The sequence below is a fragment of the Pelecanus crispus genome, chromosome 1 (assembly GCF_030463565.1).
Source record: "Pelecanus crispus isolate bPelCri1 chromosome 1, bPelCri1.pri, whole genome shotgun sequence".
In the NCBI taxonomy this organism is placed as follows: domain Eukaryota; kingdom Metazoa; phylum Chordata; class Aves; order Pelecaniformes; family Pelecanidae; genus Pelecanus; species Pelecanus crispus.
This window is the reverse complement of record NC_134643.1, coordinates 55,834-81,574: the sequence shown is the minus strand read 5'-3', so window position 1 is coordinate 81,574 and position 25,741 is coordinate 55,834. Positions and strand designations below refer to the sequence as shown.

At 42.3% G+C, this 25,741-nt stretch overlaps 1 protein-coding gene across 1 annotated transcript in view; it reads right to left on the bottom strand.

Annotated features, from left to right (window-relative positions):
* GOLGB1 (golgin B1) overlaps nt 1-23,826 on the bottom strand; it is a 52,297-nt gene extending 28,471 nt beyond the window's left edge. Inside the window, exons 1-13 of the mRNA XM_075706590.1 lie at nt 23,737-23,826; nt 20,430-20,526; nt 19,640-19,792; nt 18,711-18,863; nt 14,786-14,938; nt 13,159-13,281; nt 12,605-12,718; nt 9,274-9,685; nt 8,504-8,595; nt 8,107-8,206; nt 3,577-3,650; nt 1,162-1,252; nt 368-435 (exon numbers count right to left, since the gene is read on the bottom strand). Coding sequence (XP_075562705.1) covers nt 368-435; nt 1,162-1,252; nt 3,577-3,650; nt 8,107-8,206; nt 8,504-8,595; nt 9,274-9,685; nt 12,605-12,718; nt 13,159-13,281; nt 14,786-14,938; nt 18,711-18,863; nt 19,640-19,792; nt 20,430-20,519 — 1,623 coding nt within the window. The 5' untranslated portion in view covers nt 20,520-20,526; nt 23,737-23,826. The remainder of the gene's footprint in view (nt 1-367; nt 436-1,161; nt 1,253-3,576; nt 3,651-8,106; nt 8,207-8,503; nt 8,596-9,273; nt 9,686-12,604; nt 12,719-13,158; nt 13,282-14,785; nt 14,939-18,710; nt 18,864-19,639; nt 19,793-20,429; nt 20,527-23,736) is intronic.
* Between the last annotated feature and the right edge of the window lie 1,915 nt (nt 23,827-25,741).

Sequence of the window (25,741 nt, the reverse complement as noted above, 5' to 3'; positions counted from 1 at the left end):
AACCAAAGTGTTTGGCTTTTTCCAAATAAATATCTTAAGGTTTCCTCCCACCCCCAAAAACAGATTACAGAAGAAAAGCAGTCGCAAATCCTTCCCAGAAAGCATGGATCAGCAGCCCACCAATAAGTCAACACCTTGTGTTGTAAAGGCTGTCCATTCATCAGTTTGGAGAGCAGAAACAATTTACGGGGAACCATTAAAGGAGAGCTATCTCTTAAAGTCTGTTGCAGTGTTGCAACAACCACTTTATGTTACTGGATGTTAAAAAAACCCAACTCTTTGGGGCTTTTAAACTAAATTAAAGTTTTCATATCCACAGATGCATACAATACTGAGAGGAAAAAAAAGTGCCAGACTAAATTTGTACCTCGGGGAGCACCAAAGTGTCATCAAAAGGTTTTTGCACTTCAGAATTCACCAGCTCTCCTGACACACCTAGTGATAAAAGGTACACTTGTCACCATCAGAATAACAAGTTGCATGTAAAGTCAGTAGGTAAATGGAGAGACAATATGTGGGACTGGAGCTTCTCTAGTTTCCAAGATGAGAAAGACAAAAAAGAGTTTGAGCCTATGCATTGCACCCAGACATCCCCAACAGCTCTGCACATGCAAAACCTCCTGCATTTGCTGCATGCTGGCATCACCTAAGTTTACACTGTATCTAACCTCTACAGAAGAATGAGGAGGCAAAGAGACAAATGAACTAGGTAACAGGTTGTTTTGTTTTGGGTTTGTGGTGGGGGTTTTTGGGTTGGGTTTTTTTGTGGGTTTTTTTTTATTATTATTATTGTTATTTGGGGGCAGGGGTGGTGGCGGTAATTCCAGACACAAAAAGAAACTTACTAGCTTGCAGAGAAGAACCCAGTTCTTTATCTTATCTTAATTCTCTTCTGTGTCTTACACATCAGCATTTGCCTCTACAAACACACTCTCCTTCAAACCTTTCTCATCTTAGGAACCACTTCTTTCTTCTCTTCTGATAATCCTATCCATCCCACATTAGAACATTCTCTTCTATCTCGTGTGCATCTTTTCTATCTCTTGTACATCTTTAGATTCTGACCTCAAAGCTCCTCTTTCCAAATTACCTTAGATTTGTCCCTGAAACTTCTCAAATTTCCACAATTTTCTTGTCACATGCCTTATTCTGTGTCCTCACCTGTAGAAGTAGAGGAGCAGTCTGCATAAGAGGCTGGAGCTTCCAGAGTCTGCAAGTTTTGCAATTTCACCTGAGGTCCAACGTTCTTATTCTATCGGTTGAAGAAAAAATACTTAGTTTTGAGCCACGATCTTTGCATTAGAAGACAGCTATCTTAGCTGCGTACTGCTCTGCCAAGCTTTAAGTAAAAACTATCAGTCCCAACTTTAGATGCAGCTCTGATGCCCAATGAAAATAAATTTTAAAAAAGGTAGATTGGTTTTGATGTTAAGCAAGAGACTAAGACGTATCTCAGCAGATTAGGATACCAATGAATACAGTGATTAATAACTTCCTTCCCACCTTGAGATGCTTCCTCTTCCATCTTCACTGCTTCGAACTATAGATTCATAATCTTTCACTGAGCCACCCAAGCAGAGAAGGTGAGAAGTCATGTGTTTGTCACTGTATGCCTCGGTACTCCAGCAGATAAAGAACCCGCAATCTTCCCAGGAAAGTTACACTAGGCTCCACCACACAGAGAAACAAACTGCCCCACAACAATCTATTTACTGCTCTATGTCTCCTGCTTCTCTGTCAGACAGGACAGAACCTGACTGTTGAAGATGATGGAATGCACTGGAAAGAGGGAGGAGATTTTGCAATTTCACAGACACAAACTCTTTTTGCCCACACAAAGATGCTGAATAAAGCCCAGGAAATTGGTTAGCTTTGCTGTTGACATCCATACAAGAGCTATGATTTCATCTACTCATTTCTTCATTCTGAAAAGTCCATTTACAAGTTAACATGCACCTAAAATGAATGGCAGTATTTCTGACTAGTTCCCAACACATGTTGTCTTTCACCACGACAAACAATTGGCACTGTTAGTACTACTTCTGTGGGAAAAGGTTTGAGCTAGAGTACAAAGAGACTATGAGTCAGAACTAAGTAAAGTGCTCTAAAAAAAGCTACTCCCTCCCACCCCCAAAAAAGCAAGTAAAAAAACCCCAACCCAGCATTGGAAAGACTGAAAACAAAATGAAGTGTTCAGAATTAACATTTGCTGTAACTACGTAGAATGCAAGCACAGGGCACTAACAGGTCACACAATCATAAGGAGATGATCTCCAGCCCCAAGATCCAGAGCACTTTGCCTTTGCAAGCTCCAAGCACCAAAATGGATGCACGGCATGCATCCAAGTCACTTGTGCACATGACCCAAACCCCTGAACTGGGTTTGGATTCACACATATCTTGGCCTAAAGTCATGGGTCAGATGCACAAATGGCAGGACATAGCTGTCCAACTGTAAAAACTTACATGCGAGCTATTTAGCTAGACTCTTTTTATAATTAAGACATTGAAACAGACAATTCCAGGGTTGGATTCATTGACTCATTTTCAACATCCACCTTGGTCCAGGTGAATCATATGCTAAAGAACCTGTTATCTCCACTGTCTATAAAGGGGCTCTAGAAAATAGCTCAAAGGCTTATATCTGCCCTTGAAAAGACTCTGTGTGTGTGTGTGTACTCATTCATCTACTGGCTTACACCTTAACTACAGGCAGGTGGAATGTAAGGGTCTGAAGTCAAGCAGGATGAGCTGACTCAAAATGCTTTCTCCAGTTCCAACAAGAGTCCCAAATGTCAACTTTTGCCCTAATGCTTCACAGTAATATATATACTATACACTCTCTCTGTTGGAGAGGAATGTATTAGATAAAACACAGCATCATCTTCTTCCCCCTGCTGGCAGGTTGGAACAGAGTGCAGCAGTCTGGAAAGAGCCCAGACCTTGCTCTAAGCCAACAAACAATTCTACAACAAATTCTTAGTACAGATATACAGAGGCGGTCACCTCCATCACCTTGCTGACTGAGTATAAAGTAAAGCAGCAGGTATCTAATCCTGCACTCTTCTCACCAATAGACTGACTGACTGCAATTGTAACTGCAGCTGTTCACAGTGGAAAAGTACAAGGATAGAGTCTGCTTGTCTCCCACTTAACAAAGAGAACTCAGCTTCCTCCAGTTAGTCTGCCAAATCCCCATCAGCTCAGTGGGAATGGATGGGGTTGGTTTGAAAGGCATCCTATAATGACAGCTGAGCCTTTGGAATTGTATTGCCTGAGACTTGCCTTAGTTTAGCTTACGGTTTTGCTGAAGAACTAACTCACAAGAGGCAGAAAATAGTACAAATATGGATTGGGTGGATGAAGGACACAAGAATGCCCCACAGCCAGCAAAAGGAAATACAGTCCGATAAGAACACAGTACAAGCAGTATCTGGAAGCTATTTCTGTCTTTCATCATTAATCCAGTTAATAATAACCTTCCAAAGAGGATTGTTAAAAAAGGCCGTAACAGCTTAGCTGTTTTAAGGCCACTGCTTGACCTATTTTAGTTTATTTCAGCTGCTTAATCATTACCTGCTTCGCATTTTCTGCAACCATCACAGCTTCCTGTTGAGGCTCCTGGAGAACAAGTTGCAAGTGTGGTATTTCTGAAACATTCAAATACAAACAATTTCTTTGAAAATTAAAACTCTGATTTAGAGACTAACGGGGTATTCTTCCAGGAGCTTTAGAGAACAGGGCACATGGCTGTTAGTAACATTTATGTAGTGGAGATATACAACATTGTCACTGGATATGTTTTGGGTTTTTTTATAGGCAAACCACGAAAACAACATGCTGTTTTAAGCACCTTTTAGAAAAGAACAAGTGTTGTTATACAGACTAAGATTAAAGGACAGCTGACAGTTTCAAGTTTTAAGAAACATTTTTATAAAGAAGGGAAAAGAACGAACTACGGTAGCAAAATGTTTCAAATTTCATTTGGATAAAAATGAAATGAGAAATCGTTAAAATTAGAGAAGAATAAAATATTCAAGGGCCGCGGTCCAAGTCAAGATTGGTACAAGAACTCAGCTGCTGTTTGACTGGATATTTTTACACCTGTTATTTCTGTAAACTGGCATATAAATCCCATTTATCATAGGTGTGTCACTGTATATGATGAAATGACTGGCTTGGTAGATGAGGGGAGAGCAGTGGATATCATGAAGGCCTTCAGTAAGGCTTGTCTCCCTTAGCATTCTCCTTGGGAAGCTGGCAGCCCATGGCTTGTACAGGCGTACTATTCACTGGGTAAAAAACTGGCTCGGTGGCCGAGCCCAGAGAGTAGTGGTGAACCGAGTTAAGTCTAGTTGGCAGCCGATCACAAGCAGTGTTCCCCACGGCTCTGTTTTGGGGCCAGTCTTGTTCAATATCTTTATCAACGATCTGGATGAGGGGATTGAGTGCACCCTCAGTAAGTTTGTAGATGACACCAAACTGGGTGGGAGTGTCGATCTGCTGGAGGGTAGGATGGCCCTGCAGAGGGACCTGGACAGGCTGGACTGATGGGCCGAGGCCAGCTGTATGAGGCCAGCAGTGTGCCCAAGTGGTCAAGAAGGCCAACAGCATCCTGGCTTGTATCAGGAATAGTGTGGCCAGCAGGAGCAGGGAGGTGATTGTCCCCCTGTACTCGGCACTGGTGAGGCCACACCTGGAATACTGTGTCCAGTTTTGTGCCCCTCAGCACAAGACAGACATTGAGGTGCTGGAGCGTGTTCAGAGAAGGGCAACAGAGCTGGGGAAGGGTCTGGAGCACAGGCCTTATGAGGAGCGGCTGAGGGAACTGGGGTTGTTTAGTCTGGAGAAGAGGAGGCTGAGGGGTGACCCTACTGCTCTGTACAACTACCTGAAAGGATGTTGTTGCGAGGTGGGTGTTGGTCTCTTCTCCCACGTAGTTAGCGATAGGACAAGAGGAAATGGGCTCAAGCTGCGCCAGGGGAGGTTTAGATTGGATATTAGGAAAAATTTCTTCAGGGAAAGGGTAGTCAAGCATTGGAACAGGCTGCCCAGAGAGGTGGTGCAGTCACCATCCCTGGAAGAGTTCAAAAAACAGGCAAACGTGGCACTTTGTGACATGGTTTAGTGGGCATGGTGGTGTTGGGTTGATGACTGGAATGATGATCTTAGAGATCCTTTCCAATCTTAATGGTTCCTAGTTTTTACTTGCATTATAAATTATCCAGCCACCAAGCCAGGAGGCATGGGGTTGCTACTCTACCCTTAATTGGTTTAGTGGTGGACATGGCAATGTTAGGTTAATGGCTGGAGTGGATGATCTTAAAGGTCTTTTCCAACCTAAATGATTCTATGATTCTATGAAAAGCCTCATAAGGCTTTGGGAGACAGTAAGCACTGTCTCCCATAAAAGCCTCACAGAGAAGCTGTTGATGTATGGGCTGGATGAGCAGACAGCGAGGTGGATTGAAAACTGGCTGAATGGCCAGCCAAGAGGGTGGTGACCAGCGGCATGAAGTCTAGTTGGAGGCCAGTAACTTAGCAGTGTACCCCAGGGGTCAATAATGGGTCCAATCCTGTTCAACATTTTCATGAATGATCTGGATGGTAGGGAAGATTGCACCCTCAGCAAGCTTGCAGATGACACAAAACTGGGAGAAGTTCCTGGTACACCAGAGGGTTGTGCTGTCATCCAGAGGGACCTGGACAGGTTGGAGAAATGGACTGACAGGAACCTCATGAGGTTCAACAAGGAGAAGCGCAAAGTTCTCCACCTGGGGAGGAACAACCCCATAGACTAGCCTATAAAACACATAACTCCAAGGAGCCATGTGCACGCCCACTACCAGAGGACTGCCAGGTTTACCATTGACACTGCGGGATCCAATGGTGGTGATCTCTCCCCGCCCCCCCCCCCCCCATTTCCTCTTTTTTTCCCTTTCTTCTTGTAAGTATTCCAATTAGAACCCACACTGCCTACCGTTACGCTTTCCAAGTTCAGGTTGTTTTTTGCCACCAATAAAGTGTTTAATCGATTGTTTGGTGTTATTTCACCTTAATTTAGCCCAAAGGAATCACAGAACTGCCACGATCCCCCCTGGGCAGCCCAGTTTGGATCATGACAAGGGTCCATACCAGGATCAATACTATTTATTATCTTCATTCATGACATAGTGGGATTGAGTGCACCCTCAGCAAGCCTGACACCAAGCTGAGTGGTGCAGTTGATTCACTAGAGGGATGGGATGCCATCCAGAGGGACCTTGACAAGCTTGAGGAATGGGCCTGTGTGGACCTCATGAAGTTCAACAAGGCCAAGTGCAAGGTCCTGCACCTGGATTGGAGCAATCCCCAGTATCAACACAGACTAGGAGGTGAATGGATTGAGAGGAAGCCTGCAGAGAAGGATTTGGGGGTATTGGTAAAAGAAAAATTGGACAGGAGGTGGCAATATGTGCTTGCAGCCCAGAAAGCCAATCATATCCTGGGCTGCATCAAAAGAAACGTGGCCAGCAGGTTGAGGGAGACGATTCTCGCCCTCTACTCTGCTCTCATGAGACCCCACCTGAAGTACTGTGTCCTGTTCTGGGGTCCCCTAGTACAAGACAGACATGGATGTGTTAGAATGAGTCCAGAGGAAGGCCAGGAAAATGATCAGAGGGCTGGAATGTCTCTCCTATAAAGAAAGGCTGAGAGAGTTGGGGTTGTTAAGCCTGGAGAAGAGAAGGCTCCAGGGAGGCCTTATTGCAGCCTTTTGAGAGGGCTTCTCTTTGTGTTGTCCAGAGAAGTTGTCGGTTGCCCCGTCATTAGACATGGTCAAGGTCAGGTTGGATGGGGCTTTGAGCAACCTGATCTAGTGAAGGATGTCCCTGCCCAGGGCAGGGGGGTTGAACTAGATGATATTTAAAACTCCCTTCCAACCCAAGCCATTCTATGATTCTAAATGGTGTCTTGAAGTCTGTTAAAGACCTGCATTTCTGAGTTCATGGAATAAAAAGAGAAGGGAGATGTTCTAGGACTGCAGGAATCTGGTTTATGGGTGATTATTCCCCCATCAGGATTCTTACGAAGAGGGTATATCCCTGAATGACAGGAAGCAAAAGGAATCTATTTCTGCAAAAATCAAGACAGCCTACTGCCATAACACACCATACCCTAAAGTAAAAAACTGTGGGAACCCATCTTTGTATACTATAATTCTGATAGAGTGGTGATATTACTGCTACCAGTCTACATGCCTAGACACTCAAAACCAAATTAATTGTCTGTCTGGTTTTTTTGTTGGGTTTTTTTTGTTTTGTTTTTTTTGTTGTTTTTTTTTTTAATGTGGCATATGTATGGGCCCTTTACTGTTTCAGCAAAAGCTATCAAAAAGAACCGCCCCCCCGAAGCACCACCTGCAGATTGTCAGCATTTTGTATCAGGGAGGAGCTACTACTTAATTTACTTCTTATTTTGTACAATCTAAGAATGTGCGTGTGCACAGCGTCTTGGAATACAAAATTTATTCTACCATCCTTGCGCATAACTGACATTAATGGAACAAAAAACCCAATAAACCAAAACTATTCATTGAACTTAATATGCCTTATCACAATAAAGCTAATCTTGGCACCCTTTTCTGGAAAAGCTTGCAATCACACAATATTACCATCCTTGCCTTCATCCTAGCTTTTTCATGTCTTCTCCATGTTCTTTGCACCTATCACCACAGATCATACATGCAGGAACATGAAGCACATGAACCATATAGGTAACAAGTCCTACCCGCTCTGTCTCATGGCCAAAACACCAACCATCACTTCATATCACAAGACAACACCATGCAGGCAGGCCTATGATGCACAGCCCAGTCGTTGTAATAATTCCAGATGGTCTACTTATTGGTTTCTGTCAGTCTGTTCACTGTCTGAGATTCAAATAGTTCCTCTTCTCTTTAGAATTAAATTCTACTTTACCCACTGGAAAGAATTATATAGTATTTTTAAAGATCCTGGCAATGAAAGCATAATGAACCAGTAACCATGGACATGTTTATTATCTAAAAATAGGCAAGAATAATTCTTAAATATTTTAAGAATATTAAAATAGGTAAGACAATCGTACCACTTTCAGTCTTCTGTCTTTCCAAGTTTTCTGTAGGTAGGAGTGAAGTCCCATTCTGATCTTCCTGATCTATTATTTTTTCCTGTGAAGTTGTTTCATCCTGTTTAAACATAGGATGGAGGGGAGAAAGATAAATTTCAATACAGTTTATAGTACACATTAGTCTTTGATCTTTCAGTTAACTTTTTACAAATCAATTGGCAACTTTTAAATTACTCAGATTGACTCCTATTTCTTCCCAGGCTTCCACAGTCGTAACATGTCTGCCCATCAGCTGAGAGAACGCGTAAGTGCCTCTCAAGCAATACATCATAAAGAAAGAAATTCCAGACATTTCATTCGGTTTCAGTTCCTCAACATATGGGAAAGCTTCAGGAGACTCATGAAAAGATCATACCTGTTTCTTCAATTCAGAGACCTGCACTACTGACTGGGAGTTCAGCTCATTCTGACAACAGACAAATTCTTCAGATTTCTGTACAAGTTCATCTAATGGAGGGGGAAAAAAGGGAGTTAAGGTCTGTTCTTGCCTTTTTTTGCTGAAATATACCTAGTTTACACGTATGCACAATAGTATATCAGATCCCTTATCTCTCAGTCACTGCTTCAGTTTTGGGCCATAAAGGAGCTGGAAGAATATCACTTCGAAATAATAGCTTGAGGCAAGATCAATGTTATTAGTTCTAATGCAAGACTACAGAGAAAATGGTACAATTTGCTTTCCTTGGTTGTTTTACTTCTAATTTCAGTAGAAATTCAGACTCTGAAGAATGTGGCACATCTAAAAAGAACTTCCATAAGTTGATGGAAAAAATCCAGCAAGTTATAAAAATTAATTAAAAAAATACATCTGGCTCAATAAATCCGTAAGCCTCAAAAGATTATAGGCTGGGACAGTACACAAGGAAAGCACCATATATGCTACCCTACTCATACTCCTCCTCTTGCAACTGGCTTTGGTCACTGCCAAAGACAGAAAGGTGAGATCGCACTAGAGACACCTTTAGTTTGATACAGTACAACCACTCCTATGTTCCTATGCAATTAGGAATTGTTACACCGAGACTTTCTTATGAGCTGTTATAAAAACAAAGCCAAATAGAAGGCAACCCAATGATCCTTAGGCTCTTGAGAACCTGCTTCGTTGGTTCTGCAGCGCTTGCTCACCCTGTAGTTTCTGTATTGTAGCACTGTTTTCGGCAGACAACACCAACAGCCGGTCAACATCCTGTTTCAGCTGATCATTTTCAGCTACAAGGGCAGCACAGCTAGATTGCAGCTCTTGCTCAGCCACCTTAAGGCAACTGATCTGCAGGTTCTTCTCTTCCACCTCCAGCCTTTGTTCCTGCTCCAGGTCTTTATACTTCACCTCTAATTCAGCTTGTGCTCTTCTTGCCTCTTCCAGCTGTTCTGAGAGACACTGCACCTCCTCCTGCAAGCGATGGGAAGACAGCTTCCTCTCAGCGAGTTCCAGCTCCATCTTCTCTCTGAGATTCTGAAACTCTCGTCTCTCTGCATCTAGCACATCCCTCAGGGAGCTTAGATCCACTTCCATCTTCTGGCACTGATCTAGGAGTGTCTGTAAAAGCATATAGAAATGAATTTCACTCTCAACTAATTCAATACATTGCCAAACCAAAGTACCTGAATTATATTTTCAAATTGCCATTTGTCCTGGTTTCAGCTGGGATAGAGTTAATTTTCTTCCTAGTAGCAGGCATAGTGCTGTGTTTTGGATTTAGTAGGAGAAGAATGTTGATAACACGCTGATGTTTTAGTTGTTGCTAAGCACTGCTTATGCCAGTCAAGGACTTTTTAGCTTCCCATGCTCTGCCAGGTGCACAAGAAACTGGGAGGGGGCACAGCCAGAATAGTTGATTCAAGCTGCCCCAAGGGCTATTCCATACCACATGACGTCATGCTTAGTATAGAAACTGGGGGGGGGTTGGCCGGGGAGCAGTGATCACTGCTCAGGAACTGTCTGGGTATTGGTCGGTGGGTGGTGAGCAATTGCATTGTGCATCACTTGCTTTGTATATTGTTGTTATTATTATCATTATTATATTATTATCATTTTACCTTATTTCAATTATTGAACTGTTCTTATCTCAACCCAGGAGTGTTTCTCACTCTTACTCCTCCAATTCTCTCCCCCATCCCACCAGGGCAGGGGGAGCAAGCGAGCAGCTGCGTGGTGCTTAGTTGCTGGCTGGGGCTAAACCACGACACCATTAAATCCTTTTCAAATACCTAAGTAGCAGAAAGGAGGAAATAAACATGGCAGAAATCCTGTATCAGGAATGGTGTGGCCAGCAGGAGCAGGGAGGTGATTGTCCCCCTGTACTCGGCACTGGTGAGGCCACACCTGGAATACTGTGTCCAGTTTTGGGCCCCTCAATACAAGACAGACATTGAGGTGCTGGAGCGTGTCCAGAGAAGGGCAACGGAGCTGGGGAAGGGTCTGGAGCACAGGTCTTATGAGGAGTGGCTAAGGGAACTGGGGTTGTTTAGTCTGGAGAAGAGGAGGCTGAGGGGAGACCTTATCGCTCTCTACAACTCCCTGAAAGGAGGTTGTAGTGAGGTGGGTGTTGGTCTTTTCTCCCAAGTAGTTAGCGATAGGACAAGAGGAAATGGGCTCAAGCTGCGCCAGGGGAGGTTTAGATTGGATATTAGGAAAAATTTCTTCAGGGAAAGGGTAGTCAAGCATTGGAACAGGCTGCCCAGAGAGGTGGTGCAGTCACCATCCCTGGAAGAGTTCAAAAAACAGGCAGACGTGGCACTTTGTGACATGGTTTAGTCTAGTCTACCCTTAATTGGTTTAGTGTGGACTTGGTAATGTTAGGTTAATGGTTGGACTGGATGATCTTAGAGGTCTTTTCCAACCTAAACAATTCTATGATTCTATGAAATCTCAATTTGTTAGAAAGAAACTGCCCTACTATTTGCCAATTGCGAGAAAGCAATGCTGGGAGAAATAAGAACTTTCAATTTTGGTAAAGCAAAGAGTCTTAAAGAAAAGTCTTAATTTAGAGCAGGGGAACGTAGAGGAAGGAAACAATAGAACAGTGACCCTGAGTTCCCTTTTAGAGGAGAGAAAGCTTCACAAAAAGGGGAGGAAGAACTACAACGAAAGAGGGGAACTCAACAATTACAGAGTACAATTAAAAAACAGAACAAAAGTGTGTATGCGAAAGGGGGTCAAAAAATGCTGAAATAGGAAACTGGAGCTAACAGAGTGCTCCACACAGTGCCCACTGCTTCAAGAAAGATCCCAGAAAGCTGGTCAATGCTGACTAGAGATTTAAGACAACCAAGAAACCGAAACAGGCCCTACACTTGCCAGAATTCTTTTCTCAAACTTCCTCCTCCTGGACCTGTGGATGGTCAGCATAGCTAGTTTCAGGAGGAGCCTGATGAGGAGCTCCCTTTTCTTTATGGGTAGGAAGAGAAGCTTCAGCCACATGGCCTCAGGTTTATACATGTACCAAGGTCTCCCTCCGACCATATAATGTGCATGAGGGGAGTCAAAGACACAGAGGAGGGGTCAGGGGACCCCAACAACCATGCCATGAAGATATCCGTGCCACCATTCCATGAAACACCCTGGTGTTTAATGTAATCAGTAGCGAGTACAAGTCAGCTCACTGAGGTTCTTCACCTCTTCCTGGTAATAAGAAGTCCCACCACTGTGCCTGGCTGGGACACATGGGAAAAGAAGACAGAGTGATGCATATGTGTGTAAAACTTAACAAAGCAAGGTTCAGCACTAGATTGGCTGTAGATTGTCCAGCCTACTAACATGAGACTGATACAGTATAAATCTCTTTTAAAGGGATGGAGAATTATTTTCAGAAATTCAGATATTGGAAAGAAAAAATACACTCATCCTGTATCTGCAAACAAGCCCTTTAAGGTATTGCATACTAAACCCTGTCTCAAGGGGCACATGTATATATAGTCATATATGCACAAACTTGATCTCATTCTCTTCACACTCCAAAATGATTAAGTGAGAGCCAATACCACTCCAGAAGCTGTGTCACCATATTAGCAAATTCTCAGCAAGACATACCAAAGAATATCTTTATGTGCTCTGATCTGGCCTGGATACTGCAGTCCAGAAACAGCGTAGCTACAGCAGCACCATGTTAGGCACTTTTGCCTTAGGCAAAGCATTGTGTAATTTGATGGCTTTGAATATATCAGTCAGCAGTGTGGAGTATGGATAGATTTTGTCCCTGTCCACCTGCCCAGAATCTGGGTCACTAGAGATGGCTGCTGCAGCGTCCCTATCCCTGTTGTTTGGCTGGACCTACTATAAACTATGCATACAGACCTGCAGCTCTAAAGCCTGACCTGAGGGAGCCCCCCAGCTGATTTCATGCTCAAAACCTGGTGCCAGAAACAAGTTAATCTGGTAACTTCTGAGCTACTGACAAAGGCCCCATCCACCACTTGCACAGGAGAGTAAGGCAATAAGCAAAACACAAAAAGGTACCTGGTTTTGTTGTTCAGCAGTACGTAATTCCTGCTGCAGCAATTCTACCACCTGAGTTCGTCCTAGCAGAGCTGCTTCCTGCTCCTCTAGCTTTCTCTGAAGTGTACGCAGGTTCTGCGAGAGAGACAGTGCTATACCAGTATCTGGGAGGCTAACATAAGGCGGCTAGATTTCATGGTTTCATCCATACACCAAGTTTTCATAACACAGTTACTTTAATAGCCTGAATAACTTCATTTTTGTTGACACTTATTCTGGAGTCCCGGTACAGTAGGAAGAGCTCACCATTGTTTCACAAATAGGCAACTGGAGCACAATAATTTAATACTTCTTTTTAACTGTTCTTTCTTTTCAACTGATAGCAAATCAGCAGATTGAAGCTAGGACTCTAAAAGTCCAAACTAGCATCCCAAAACTGCCCAAACAATCAAATCATATCTCTTCTCACCCCTTCTGAGTTACTTTGATGAGAACTGCTCTCTCAGGGTATCTTCAGACTGGTAAAATTTCTTTTCCTTTCTCCTCCCATAATAAGATTATTATATCAAATATACCTGTTGCATCTCTACTTCCAGATCTGACTGTGCCACTATCTTGAGCAATTCCGCTTGGTGCTGGTGAATCTGCTCTGCTAGCAGAGCTTCCTTCTCCTGAATTACTTCTTGCAGAGCGCTCAGCTGAAAACATAAGCCACAAAATAAAAAAAACCAAGAAGGTTATGAGCTTGACAGACATGCAGACTTGCTTTCAACATGCACCAGCATGTGTGTGATGAAGTCTTCAGCTTGATAATCCTGTATGTCACCTTGGTCAAATGGTATCTTTATCCTACTAATAGGTATATATTAACCGATAATATTTCAGATCCCAGAAAGCAAAACCCACAGAATCTAATCTACAAATATGCATAATGATAAAATATATGATTACTATATAATTACAAGTTCATAAAACATCTGGGTTTTCATTTGTATAGGATGCAGCCCAATTCCCAGATCAAAAGCTAAACCTGCAATTCAGACTATTCACAAAAATCTTTCCATAAGTAAATACAATGTAACATAACAGCTGTTACATTATGTGACAGAAAGCTCCTCTGCACATCCACAGCAGAATGCAGAGAGGCAATGGCACAACTGGGAGCTGAAAGAATACTCTGCCCCAGCTATTCCAAAGCCCACCACAGAACAGCAATGGCAGGCAGGAAAGAACCTGAATTCTGACTCGGAGGAAGGGACACCCTGTCCGGGGCCTTCCAGGGGCTGTTCCCCCGCTCCTCAGAGAGCCATCAGTCCCATTGTCCAAGTATGAAACGCATTAAGATGATTTAACTGCGGACCACCTTTTGCACCAAGGGTGGTTACTGCCTAGGGGTATAGGATATATTATGAGATGCAGGTGAAGAGCATTTGGGCATTGCAAAAGACTTATGGAATGTGTAGAGGAGGAACCAAAGGCAGGGAAATGGATGGATCTAGGTGATTTGGGGAGGAACAAAAATGAAAAAACAAGAGCGTAAGGGAATCAAAAAAGGCCAGTTGTGTAAACAGTGGCTGCTCAATATGCTTGTCTGGCCATGCCCTACACCTGATCAGCAGTCTGTCCTGTCTTCTTACTAAACACCATTTCTAACTCTTTAATTGTGGGAGAGGGTCTTTATTCCGTGTGCATTTGGGGGGTGGTGGTGGTGTCTAAGTGCTAGTAAACTGGAATCAGGCTGTGGGTCAAAAGGCCTGTGTGTCCATGGTACCAGCAACTGAAGAGATTAGAGCAAGTGAACTTAAGTGCCAGCAACTGCAGTGGGACCACAGATCAGAGAGCCTCAGGAACAACTGTCTCTCTTAAATTATCCATTGACAAGACATGTGGGAATGGTTCAAAGCTGCGTCAGGGGAGGTTCAGACAACATTATTTCTTTACCAAGAGGGTGGTCAAACACTGGAAGAGGCTTCCTGGAGAGGTGGTCGATGCCCCAAGCCTGCCAGTGTTTAAGAGGCATTTGGACAATGCCCTTAATAACATGCTTTAACTTTTGGTCAGCCCTGCAATTGTAAGATAGTTAGACTATATGATCATTGTAGGTCCCTTCCAACTGAACTATTCTATTCTATCATGCTCGTGTAAGTGGTGGGGTGGGAAACACACACACACACACGGATGAACAGAAAAATTTTTCTGTACCTGTGTTGCATACTTGATTTCAGCATCTTTCATATTCACTTTGGTGAGAGCCAGCTGTTCCTTCAGATCCTGAACAGTCTCCTCTCGCTCCCTCAGCTGCTCTTTTAATGCTCTGGCTTCCTCTCTATGTCCTTCACTTGTATTTTGGTTATTCTGACATTGCAAGAGGAAAGAAGTGGGAAGAAAAGAAACAAAAGAAAGTAAACTGATCAGTATTACTAGTCAATTAAAAAAAATTAGAATGTTGCTGCACTCTTGACTCCTAACCAGATACTTATTTCTACTACATTTCTTAATTTCTTAACTTTACATTTTCTTTGTTTCTTTACATGAAGTTGTCCTACATTAAGTAACTATTCTCCCTATTTCTATGTAGTTATGCACAAGATGTCTTTAATTGGGGAAGTGTCAAATCACTTTGGAATGGCTAATTATCCATGAATGATTATGACAGAAACTAAGGTAAATCATATTATTAAGTAAAATATAATACATAATCTATGATATGACCACCTTGATTTGTGATGCTTTTTAATTTCACAGATTTCTCTAATACCAGAAATGAAACATTTTTTAATTAGCAATAGAAGAATATTCTCCACATGACAAAGGGGCAGACATTAAACATTCTAGACTACAGAAAATGCCCATGGGAATCTCTTTAGACTAAAGAGATTTATAGCATTGAAGCTGTTAGAAACAAGCAAAGGGAACATGCAAACAATTATCAGTTCTACTCCACTCTGAGGCACTAAAATCCTCTGTTTATGACCATGAAATTTAAACTGAGACAACATTTCACATAAAACATGTGCTTAGGCCATGTCTACTCAGACAGACTAGCACACTACACCTGCACTCTTCTTTTGTCTCTTAAAGACCATCTGTATGGCAGGCAATTCTCTAATACCAGTTATGCACCTACTTAAGACAGTCACATATTAGGTCCAGCATATCAACACTGTCACTCAGAAGCAGGAAAACCACCCTTCTATTGTTACCGTCTCAGCACTCCCAACTACATCAAGCACTTAGTGCTGGAGATTTTTGACTGAATATATACAAAACGTCTCTTTCCTTTTCCTTGTTAGAGTTATTGGATCAAAGATCACCAATAACATATGGAGTCTACAGAGTATTTATGTCCTTTAAACCCATTCTGAAAAATTGATGAAGGCTTTTAGAAGGACTTAAGTCAGTCTAATAAGAATAAGTAAGAAGCTACTCTTCCTCAAAAGATGTGTCACCTACAGAGAAGCTCTTTGGAAGCAGGTAGAATAGACAGACAAGAAAAGCTTTAACTGCCCTTAAGCTTAGAAGTAGAACAGGGAAGAAAAAAGAAACAACAGAAGTGCAGGAAGCTTTAAGAAGCCAGGGACATACATAATTTCTAAGGCTGGGGCAAAGCAGTTGCTAGGGAGGAAAGATGGGTGGATTAGGTTGCTTACTTGGGATTAGCTTTCAGGATTGATATTTACAGTTGGATTTGGAAAAGCTTCTGACAGAGTCCTTGCACACTGGCCACTACATGGAGGACACAATTAAGGACAGTAGCACAGCCACAAGTTCCCAGAGCTCAAGCTTTCAAATATCACATTTTTCCAAAATGTCTGCATTTTATATCTGAACATATTTTGTGTTTACCCACTTTAAAAGTTTAAGAGGAGCCTCAATTGTTCTGTAAACAAATACCAACTACTTAACAGAAAGATAGAAGCTAATATTTCTATTCTCCTGAAAATGAGGCACTCTCTTAAAAGCCCAGAAAGTAATAGTACCAATTAGAAACTTAAAATACAGCCTTCCCATGGGGCGCCCATCATAGAATCATAGAATCATTTAGGTTGGAAAAGACCTTTAGATCATCCAGTCCAACCATTAACCTAACATTACCAAGTCCACCACTAAACCAATTAAGGGTAGAGTAGCAATTTCATGTTGAGGAATAAAAACCCTTTGCTATATTTATCCTTTGTGATTTCCAAAAGGGAACTATTAAACTAACGTTCAATACCTCCACACAACATACAACCCTAACCTAAATTTTTCATCTTCAAATGGCAGCGTATCTGTCTACGAAATATCACCATTACTCAAGACAGCATCTACTTGGGGAAATAATTATAAATAAAGGAATCTGTAGCTTCTCAGTAGGTCTAACCTTACAAGAAAGTATCTAGAAAGTGCTTTCTAGGTCAAATACATAATATTGCAGGTAACTGCCCTAACATAATTTCTCTTAAACGATGTTCTAACCCAAAACAAATAAGGCTCTGGTCCACACCATTTCCACTGGACACTGTATCAAGACCTCATTCCTCTAATTAGAAGGCCATTTTTCTTAATGGCTAATTTACACTCATCCATTCACCTGTCAGTACTGTCCTTTCACTTTAAAAGTACTCCCACTTTCTTGGTGCTTACCTTCCTCATACAACTATAGAAAGAAATTATGTTTCCTCTCCACCTCTGGTTGACCAAGCTATTTTGAGTGTCTAGTAAAAACAGCTACTAACATGATGGGAGAATGGAAAGTCTTTTGCTGCTCTCAGAATTTATCTTTCCTAATTCCAAGTGAACTGAACATGACAACACTCCACATGAGGTCTTGCCACTCTTAGTACAATAGTTGGAAGGATAACTGTTTGCCTTACGTAAAAAAAATCTACATCACACTGATTAACTTATGATGAGCTTTCTCTCATTTTGCCTTCTTCAACTGATAAATCTGAATTTTGGAAGCAAGAACACTCATTAGTCCATAACAGCAAGTTTCTACAAAGTAACATAACAGCACACAGGCCTACACACGCTACATATAAATAAGCTAAAAAAACCCTCAGCAGCAGGACAACAATGCAAAGTGACATAGCTAAACAGCCTCCAGAGCCTTTTCTGTCCTCTGCAGCCAGAGGATTTTTTTCATGGCCTTGCAGCATACAGTGGCAGTATACCACAAGTGCTTGATTTTGCACTTGTAAATTTTTCTTTAATTTTCTATTATATCAATCCTCAAGATCATCCGATTCTTCCTGTATGAAAACCAAATGCTGCTTTGCATTGAGAAAGATTCTCAAGATTGTACTGTAAAGTGAATTACAGTAGCACATTTCTATGATCTTATGATGCCATCAATCAAAAATAGTAAGCACAAGTCTCAGAACCAGTCTTTACTCCATTAGTAGTCACCTCTCACCTGACAGCTCTCACACTCACCCTTTAATGTTTCCTATAATCTTTTAAATTTTTTTTTCCATGTTTCAAATAATCCTTATCTTCTCTGATTTAATGAACATCATCTGATGTCCTGCAATCTGTTTGGACTTCTATCACAATATCCGTTGCCTAATATTACTACCTTTTTAAAGAAAACTATGTGGTCAGCAGAACAATTTTAAATTTTCAAAAATTACCAGCTCCAATGGGACTTTCTAGCTAGTAGCTAATAGCTTACTTAATGTCTTGGTACAGGACACTTTCCCCTCATTTTTTTACCTAGCTTTACATAATTATGGCTTGTTAACCATAAAACTTTGTGGTGGCACAGGAAGCTACATGGCTGGATTTTTTTTTTTTTTAAATATTTAAGTTACTGCCTTTCAATTTTAATGACCTCCCTACCTCCTTGTTCTTGTATTTAGCCAACCTTCCCTCTCCTTTGCTGTACTCACATGACAGATAACGTTTTGAAACTTACAGCTCAGATAGACATGTGATTTCTGCAGGAAAGAACTTAGCTATAGCAGATTAATGAAGATATGCAAAGTGAAACTGGCCCATACCCTTGAGGAGATCAAGTTGTTCACTATGAATGTCCTGCTAACAAAAGAGATAGGACCTGCTAGCTCACTGGGACCTAAAATGTAGGGCGGCACCAGATTATCAGTAGAAGCTAACATCTTTTAAGTAGCCCTGTTCTCCCTACCTTGGGATACACTTGCTCTTCTGATAAGGTCTGTGCAGGCAATGGTGATCCCTTCTCTGTCAGCTCCTCAATGCGTTTGTTCAGAGAGGTCAGTCTGGCTTTGGCCTGAAGTTTAAGCTTCATCAGCTTAGCATCTGCAGCCTCTCGCTCTTCCTGTAAAAGAAGGATACAAACTGAATGCACTTAAAATTCCAGTGCTATCACCCTGAAAGCACCACTTGGAAAAGTTACATAATTTGTCAGTCTGCCGTTCTTTGCCCAGACCTGCCTCCCCAGTAACAGTGCTAATTAAAACACATCCAGGAAACAAATTTGCTCCAAAACACTATACACAGCAAAATAGTTAGATTCTGCTCTAGTACTTCCTCTTCAAGGGATAGATCACTCAAGGAACCTCTCCTAGCAGTTAGTACAAACTCAGTTCAACTTCCTCTACTATATGCAGTCCCTCAACACTGTCTCAAGTAACTGCACTTTCTCTCATGTCATGCCTCAAGGTATGCAATATGTATCTTTGGTTACGTGCCATAAAACCACTGGACTGCTGGGTGACTGCAGCACAGCCTACTCTTTGTCTCAAACACTCTGAAGTGGGGAAAGAAAAATCTCACACAAAAAATATTAGTACTTATTAGAGCCACCAGGAATCTGCACGGGCCTTGAAGAGCTCCAAGACAAAATGCTACATAGCTTGGATATAACTTATCTACTCTAGAAGGAATTACCCCTAAGCAAAATGAACAGAAGCTATCCTACACCTCTTGGGTTACGGTCCATTCTTTGGATTCTTCAGATCAGTTCTCTGGAATTGATGCATTTAGTAGTGCAGGTGTCTCAAATGTTCAAAAAGAAACCAGAGACTGGCTTGCACAGAAAGCTCAAGCAGCATTTTACTCTTGTTCCCAGGTCCCCAGTGAAAGAAATGATACCTTGAGTAGTGTTTCTTTTTGCTGGAGCAGGTCATCCTTCTCTCGGATCAAATCCTTCAGCTGAACAACTAGTTTTTCTGTTTGGGCTAGGCGCTCCAATAGCTCCTCAGGTGCCTCCTCCATGCGCTCTGCTTCTGGCTCTAAAGCTTGTACCTGAAACAGTGAAACGAGTGCTCTGGAGGAGAAAAGTCCAAACAGACTGCAGCATAGCATCCAAATCATATCTTCAGCTCCGATCCTAAATGCTGCACTCTGTTCCTTGCAAGCATTTCGTGTAGCCTATAGAACTAACCACAATTAGGTGAAACCAGGAGGAAAGCTCAGGATACCCATGAGCCAACACACAAAAAAAAGAGCACCTTTGCTGAACACAACACCAGCAAATCTGAAATGAGTGGCACTGGAAAGACTCTACCACTCACACACCATCCACTGTCTCAAGTATCAAAGGGCAACATACAGATCAAGCCTTCCACTGTCACCCAATCATGCAGAGCTCCCCTTTCTGCTACACAGAATCATTAGTACTCTTGAAAGTCTTTCTTCACCCTAATTCTAGTTTGTTTTCTAGGATCACCTTGAGATGTGGAAACTAAGGAGACTATGGTCTGCCCCACAAAGTGCTGACTTAAGAGGTCAGAAATATAGGAGAAGCAGAGTGGAATGACGGCTCAGCCTAGTGCTCCGCAATGAAGAAGCAGGAAACAGTTCTCACTGCAGTCAAATGATTCACAATCCCCAAAATAACTCTCAATAAGATCTGAAAGACTTTAGATAACACTGTACTTACAGCAATAGAGGATTCAGTAACTGCGTCTCCATCATCACCTGACAACTCTTGTAAAACAGTACTTGCTAAACCTGACAAACGGCTCAGCATTTTCAGCCTAAAACAAAACAAAGAGTCAGAATACAGTTACAGAGTCAAAACTGCTAAGAATAAGCATCGCTTCATGATGATTTCTAATGTCATAGAGATGACCAGGCTTACAGGGCACACATCTCCCCTGCCAAGAGAGAAAAGTCAAAGTAAAACCTCAGGAATAAAGAAATGATCGTGTTAACAAAAGCAGCCAGATTCTCTGAACATAAAAGCAGAGGGTGTGTAAGACATGCAAAGATACCTTCACCACTCTACATGTATGACTGAAAAATACATTTTTATACCAGATTTCAATTCACCCTGATAGTTCATTCTTGATCTTTCTTAACAATGACACTACAGAACCATGATCTGTTCAGTTTACTCAAAAGAAGAGTGATTTTTAAATGAAGTCACTTCTTTACAGGCCAAACATGACCTGTAAATACATAAAAGAAGCCTTCTGTTAATAAGTGGTGTGAATGGTGAACTCAGCCTTGACATTTGCTAAGTAGATGCAAGTGTGTCACATTAGAGAAATGATGAAACCTCTGCATGTCACATATGTGATATGACAGGACAGGACCTTGACATAGGGAAATAGTCTGGAGAAGGCATATGTTCCCTGGCTGCTGTTTAGCATACCTTCTTTCCTTTTCTTGAAATTCAGGAGCCAAACTGATCCAGCAAGTGGAGGTCAAGAACCAGAAAAATGCAGCAGGACCAACCAGCAATACGTAATTTGCCATTTTGGGGAGAGTGGCTGATTAAGTTCTCCATTATTAACCCAGACAACGGGATACAATCCACCTCAATAAGTTCACCAAACTCTAGTGAGCAGTTGATCAGCCAAAGTATAGAGCTGCCAACCAGAGGGATCTCAACAGGCTGGAGAAATAGATGGATAGAAACATCATGAATTTCAGAAAAGGCAAACACTGACTCGTACACCTGGAATGGAACAAACATATGCAGTAGTACAGGCTGGGGACCAACTGGCTGTAAAACTGTGTTGTGGTTTAGCCCCAGCCAGCAACTAAGCACCACGCAGCCGCTCACTCGCTCCCCCCTACCCCGATGGGATGGGGGAGAGAATCGGAGGAGTAAGAGTGGAAAAAAAACCCCACTCCTGGGTTGAGATAAGAACAGTTCAATAATTGAAATAAGGTAAAATGATAATAATATAATAATGATAATAATAACAACAATATACAAAGCAAGTGATGCACAATGCAATTGCTCACCACCCACCGACCAATACCCAGACAGTTCCTGAGCAGTGATCACTGCTCCCTGGCCAACCCCCCCCCAGTTTCTATACTAAGCATGACGTCATGTGGTATGGAATAGCCCTTGGGGCAGCTTGAATCAACTATTCTGGCTGTGCCCCCTCCCAGCTTCTTGTGCACCTGGCAGAGAATGGGAAGCTGAAAAGTCCTTGACTAGCATAAGCAGTACTTAGCAACAACTAAAACCATCAGCGTGTTATCAACATTCTTCTCCTACTAAATCCAAAACACAGCACTATGCCTGCTACTAGGAAGAAAATTGACTCTATCCCAGCCGAAACCAGGACAAACCGTGTTGCAGAAGACAACCTACGGATGCTGGTAGATAAGCTCAACATGAGTCAGCAGTGTGCTCTCACAGCAGAGAAGGTCAACTATATACTGAGTTGTATTAGTAAGACTGCAGCCAGCCGGCTGAGGGAAGAAATTACTCCCTTCTATTCAGCACTTGTAAGACTACATTTGAAGTACAGTGTCCACTGTCAAGCTCCCTGATACACAAAAATGACAGGGACAATCTGAAGCAAGTATAGCAGAAAACCCGCAGGACGATTGGGGGTTGGATTACAAGACATAAAGAGAAGCTAAGAATGCTGGGCTTGTTCAGCCTGGAGAACAGCAGGTAAGGAGGGGGAGTATAATTGCTGTCTTCCCTATAATTGCCTATTAAAGATAGGGCCAGACACTTCTTACGAGGTGCACAGCAGATGGACATGAGGCAGTGGACACAAGCTGCAGCATAAGAAATTTCAATCAGAAAAAAAAAATATGCACAGGGAAAATAAAAAAAAATACTGGAATAGGCTCGTAGCAACCTGATCTGACTTTGAAGTTAGCCTTGATAAGAGCAGAGGGTTTGACCAAATAAACTCCCAAGGTCCCTCAGACCTAAATCATTCTAGTATTCTGTTGTCCTGGTTTCGGCTGGGATAGAGTTAATTTTCTTCCTAGTAGCAGGCATAGTGCTGGGTTTTGGATTTAGTAGGAGAAGAATGCTGATAACACGCTGATGTTTTAGTTGTTGCTAAGTAGTGCTTATGCCAGTCAAGGACTTTTCAGCTTCCCATGCTCTGCCAGGTACACAAGAAACTGGGAGGGGGCACAGCCAGAATAGTTGATCCAAACCGACCAAAGGGCTATTCCATACCATGTGACGTCATGCTCAGTATATAAACTGGGGGGGGTTGGCCGGGGAGCCGCGATCGCTGCTTGGGAACTGTCTGGGTATTGGTCGGTGGGTGGTGAGCAATTGCATTGTGCATCACTTGCTTTGTATATCATTATTATACTGTTACTATTAGCATTACTATTTTACTTTATTTCAATTATTAAACTGTTCTTATCTCAACCCAGGAGTGTTTCTCACTCTTACTCCTCCGATTCTCTCCCCCATCCCATCGGGGTAGGGGGAGTGAGCGAGCAGCTGCGTGGTGCTTAGTTGCTGGCTGGGGCTAAACCACGACATCTGTGAAGAAAGGTCACATGTGACACTTGACATACGTCTTAATAGAAAAGCTATAGATCTGTCCCAACTGTAAGTCGATGCCTGCAAATGGTAAAATAGTTTGTACAAAGATAGAAGCAGCTCCAACAGTGCAAACTGAAACTAGGCAAACTTGCATTAGCCATAAGATCAAGTTTACATTACAATAATTATCTCCATCAAATGGAATCTTTTAATATGAAAAGATGTCTCTGTTTAGCTAGAAGTAGGCTTCTACAGCTGGCTACAGTGATCCACTCATTCCTGACCTCCTTTATCTTAGTAAGCAAATCTTTGCTCTTAGATTGCCACTTGAAGTGTGCAAATATTGACAATGGAGAGAACAGTAGTGCATAATTTTTCTGTAGCAGTACACCTTCTAACCATCTGATTTTGCAGAAGTAGAAAATGTCACAGTGCACATTAGAGTATCAATAGCAGAAAAGGGCATGTGAACACCAACCTCTTTTATGCACCAAGTAGCTCATAGGTCTGCTTAATCAGTAGTACAGAGGTTTCCAAGGCAGAGCAGTCATACGGAGGTCCTTCACACCATTCTTTTTTATCTCTTGGGTACTGACAAGTTGCATGAACCAAGACTCTTGATGGAGAGGGGGGGTGGGGGGAAGGAAAAAAAAAAGAAAATAATTTATCCAACAGTAAAGAAATAAGCCCATTCTTCATCCTACACAGTACACTTTGGGATTATTACAGTCAGTCATTTGCAATAAGCATAAAAAGTGAAAGGTCTTCCCTGTTCGGGAAACTGGATTTCTCCTGTTCTTGCAGAGACATACCCTGGTTTTTTACGCTGTATAGCATGAGCTTAGTCTCTTCAACCTACAGAATAAAATGCTCGAGAAGCAGTTAGTGAAGCAAAAAGACATGAGGCAAGAAGCCAGGCCTCAAGACAGTCTAGAGGATGAAACTACTCAAGAAGCATACTGTCAGAAACATTCTGTATCAACACAATAGCCAGTGAAAAAAGTACTAGTACTTTGCTTACTTCTCAGCTGGCCCTGGGTGAGACTGAGGCATGGAATTCCAGAATAAGATAGTTTTACAGTTCCTGCTAGAGAAATTTCTTCTGTCAACATCAACTGTTCACCAAGCTGGCAATATGGAAGATTCATTTAAAGACCTGGAATCCCTGGTTCATTATAGGAATAATAAAGTATTTACAGTTTTGTAAACGACCCCCACCCGCACACAATGCTCCAATGAGGAACAGAACCTGCTGCCTTGGCAGTGGTAAAAGCACATTTTAAAAAAGTCATCCAAATGCAAAAATGCCTCTTTCTGACTGTCACCAATAGTTGAAGAGGATGGATCTGATCTTCCTATTGAGCATTAGGCCACAGCTTCTTAAAGTCACAAATGCACAATATGTGGTTGAGATGTGACATGAGGTAATATAAGATAACATGATTTACAACTGATAGAACTAATAAATGAATTATTAGAAGCGGTATTAGAAATACGGAAAAAAGTAGAATCGAGGCATCTGCAGACATCCATTGTAATGAGAAATATGTATGGGGCTCAGCACATACCTGCATGCTACAGGCATTACAATTTTGAACATGTTTATAGGGACTATGTTGAGAAAAGATTCCCTGGCCTTTGTCCAGGCTGGCTCCATTAACCTGATACTGAACTCAAGCTAATATGCCTTGCTGGGCTTGGCTCACTGTTGGCCTCCTCAAAACGCAAACAGAGGAACTGAGGCCTGTCTGCACCCATTTGCACAGGCCTGTGTTTAATAACCTGAACTCAAGTCCCATAGATTCACATCTTTTGAACTCACTTTTAAATTACATTCTCAGGTGAGCTGAATATGGCAAGGGATGTGAAGGGGAATTAATAGTGATTCTGCCAATTATAGAAACAGCAAAAGGAAGCCCAGGGAAAACATGGGCCCCACTGCTAAATGTGGCAGGGGCCCTGATCACAGAAGAGGCTGAGGTACTCACTGTCATCTTTCCCTCAGTTTTTAGTGGCAAGACCAGGCTTCGGGAATCCCAGTCCACCAACACCTGATGGAAAGTCTGGAGCAAAGAATACTTACCTTATGTGGAAGAGGACCAGGCCAGAGAGCACAAACTGGTCATACGCAAGTCCACAGGGCCTTATAGGATGCACGCAGACGTGCAGAGGTGGCTGGCTGATATCACTCAGCAACTTTGCAGCTGACACAAAACTGGAAGGAGTGGCTGATACCCAATAAATGGGTGTGCTGCCATCCAGAGGGACCTGGACAGGCTGGGAAAATGGGCCAACAGGAACCTCATGAAGTTCAACAAAGGGAAATGCAAACTCCTGCACCTGGGGAAGTATAACCCCATGCACCAGCACATGCTGGAGGCAGACCAGCTGGAATGCAGCTCTGCAGAGAAGGACCTGGGGATCATGGTGGACAACAAGCTGACCATAAGCCATCAATGCACCTTCACGGCACAGGCCAACAG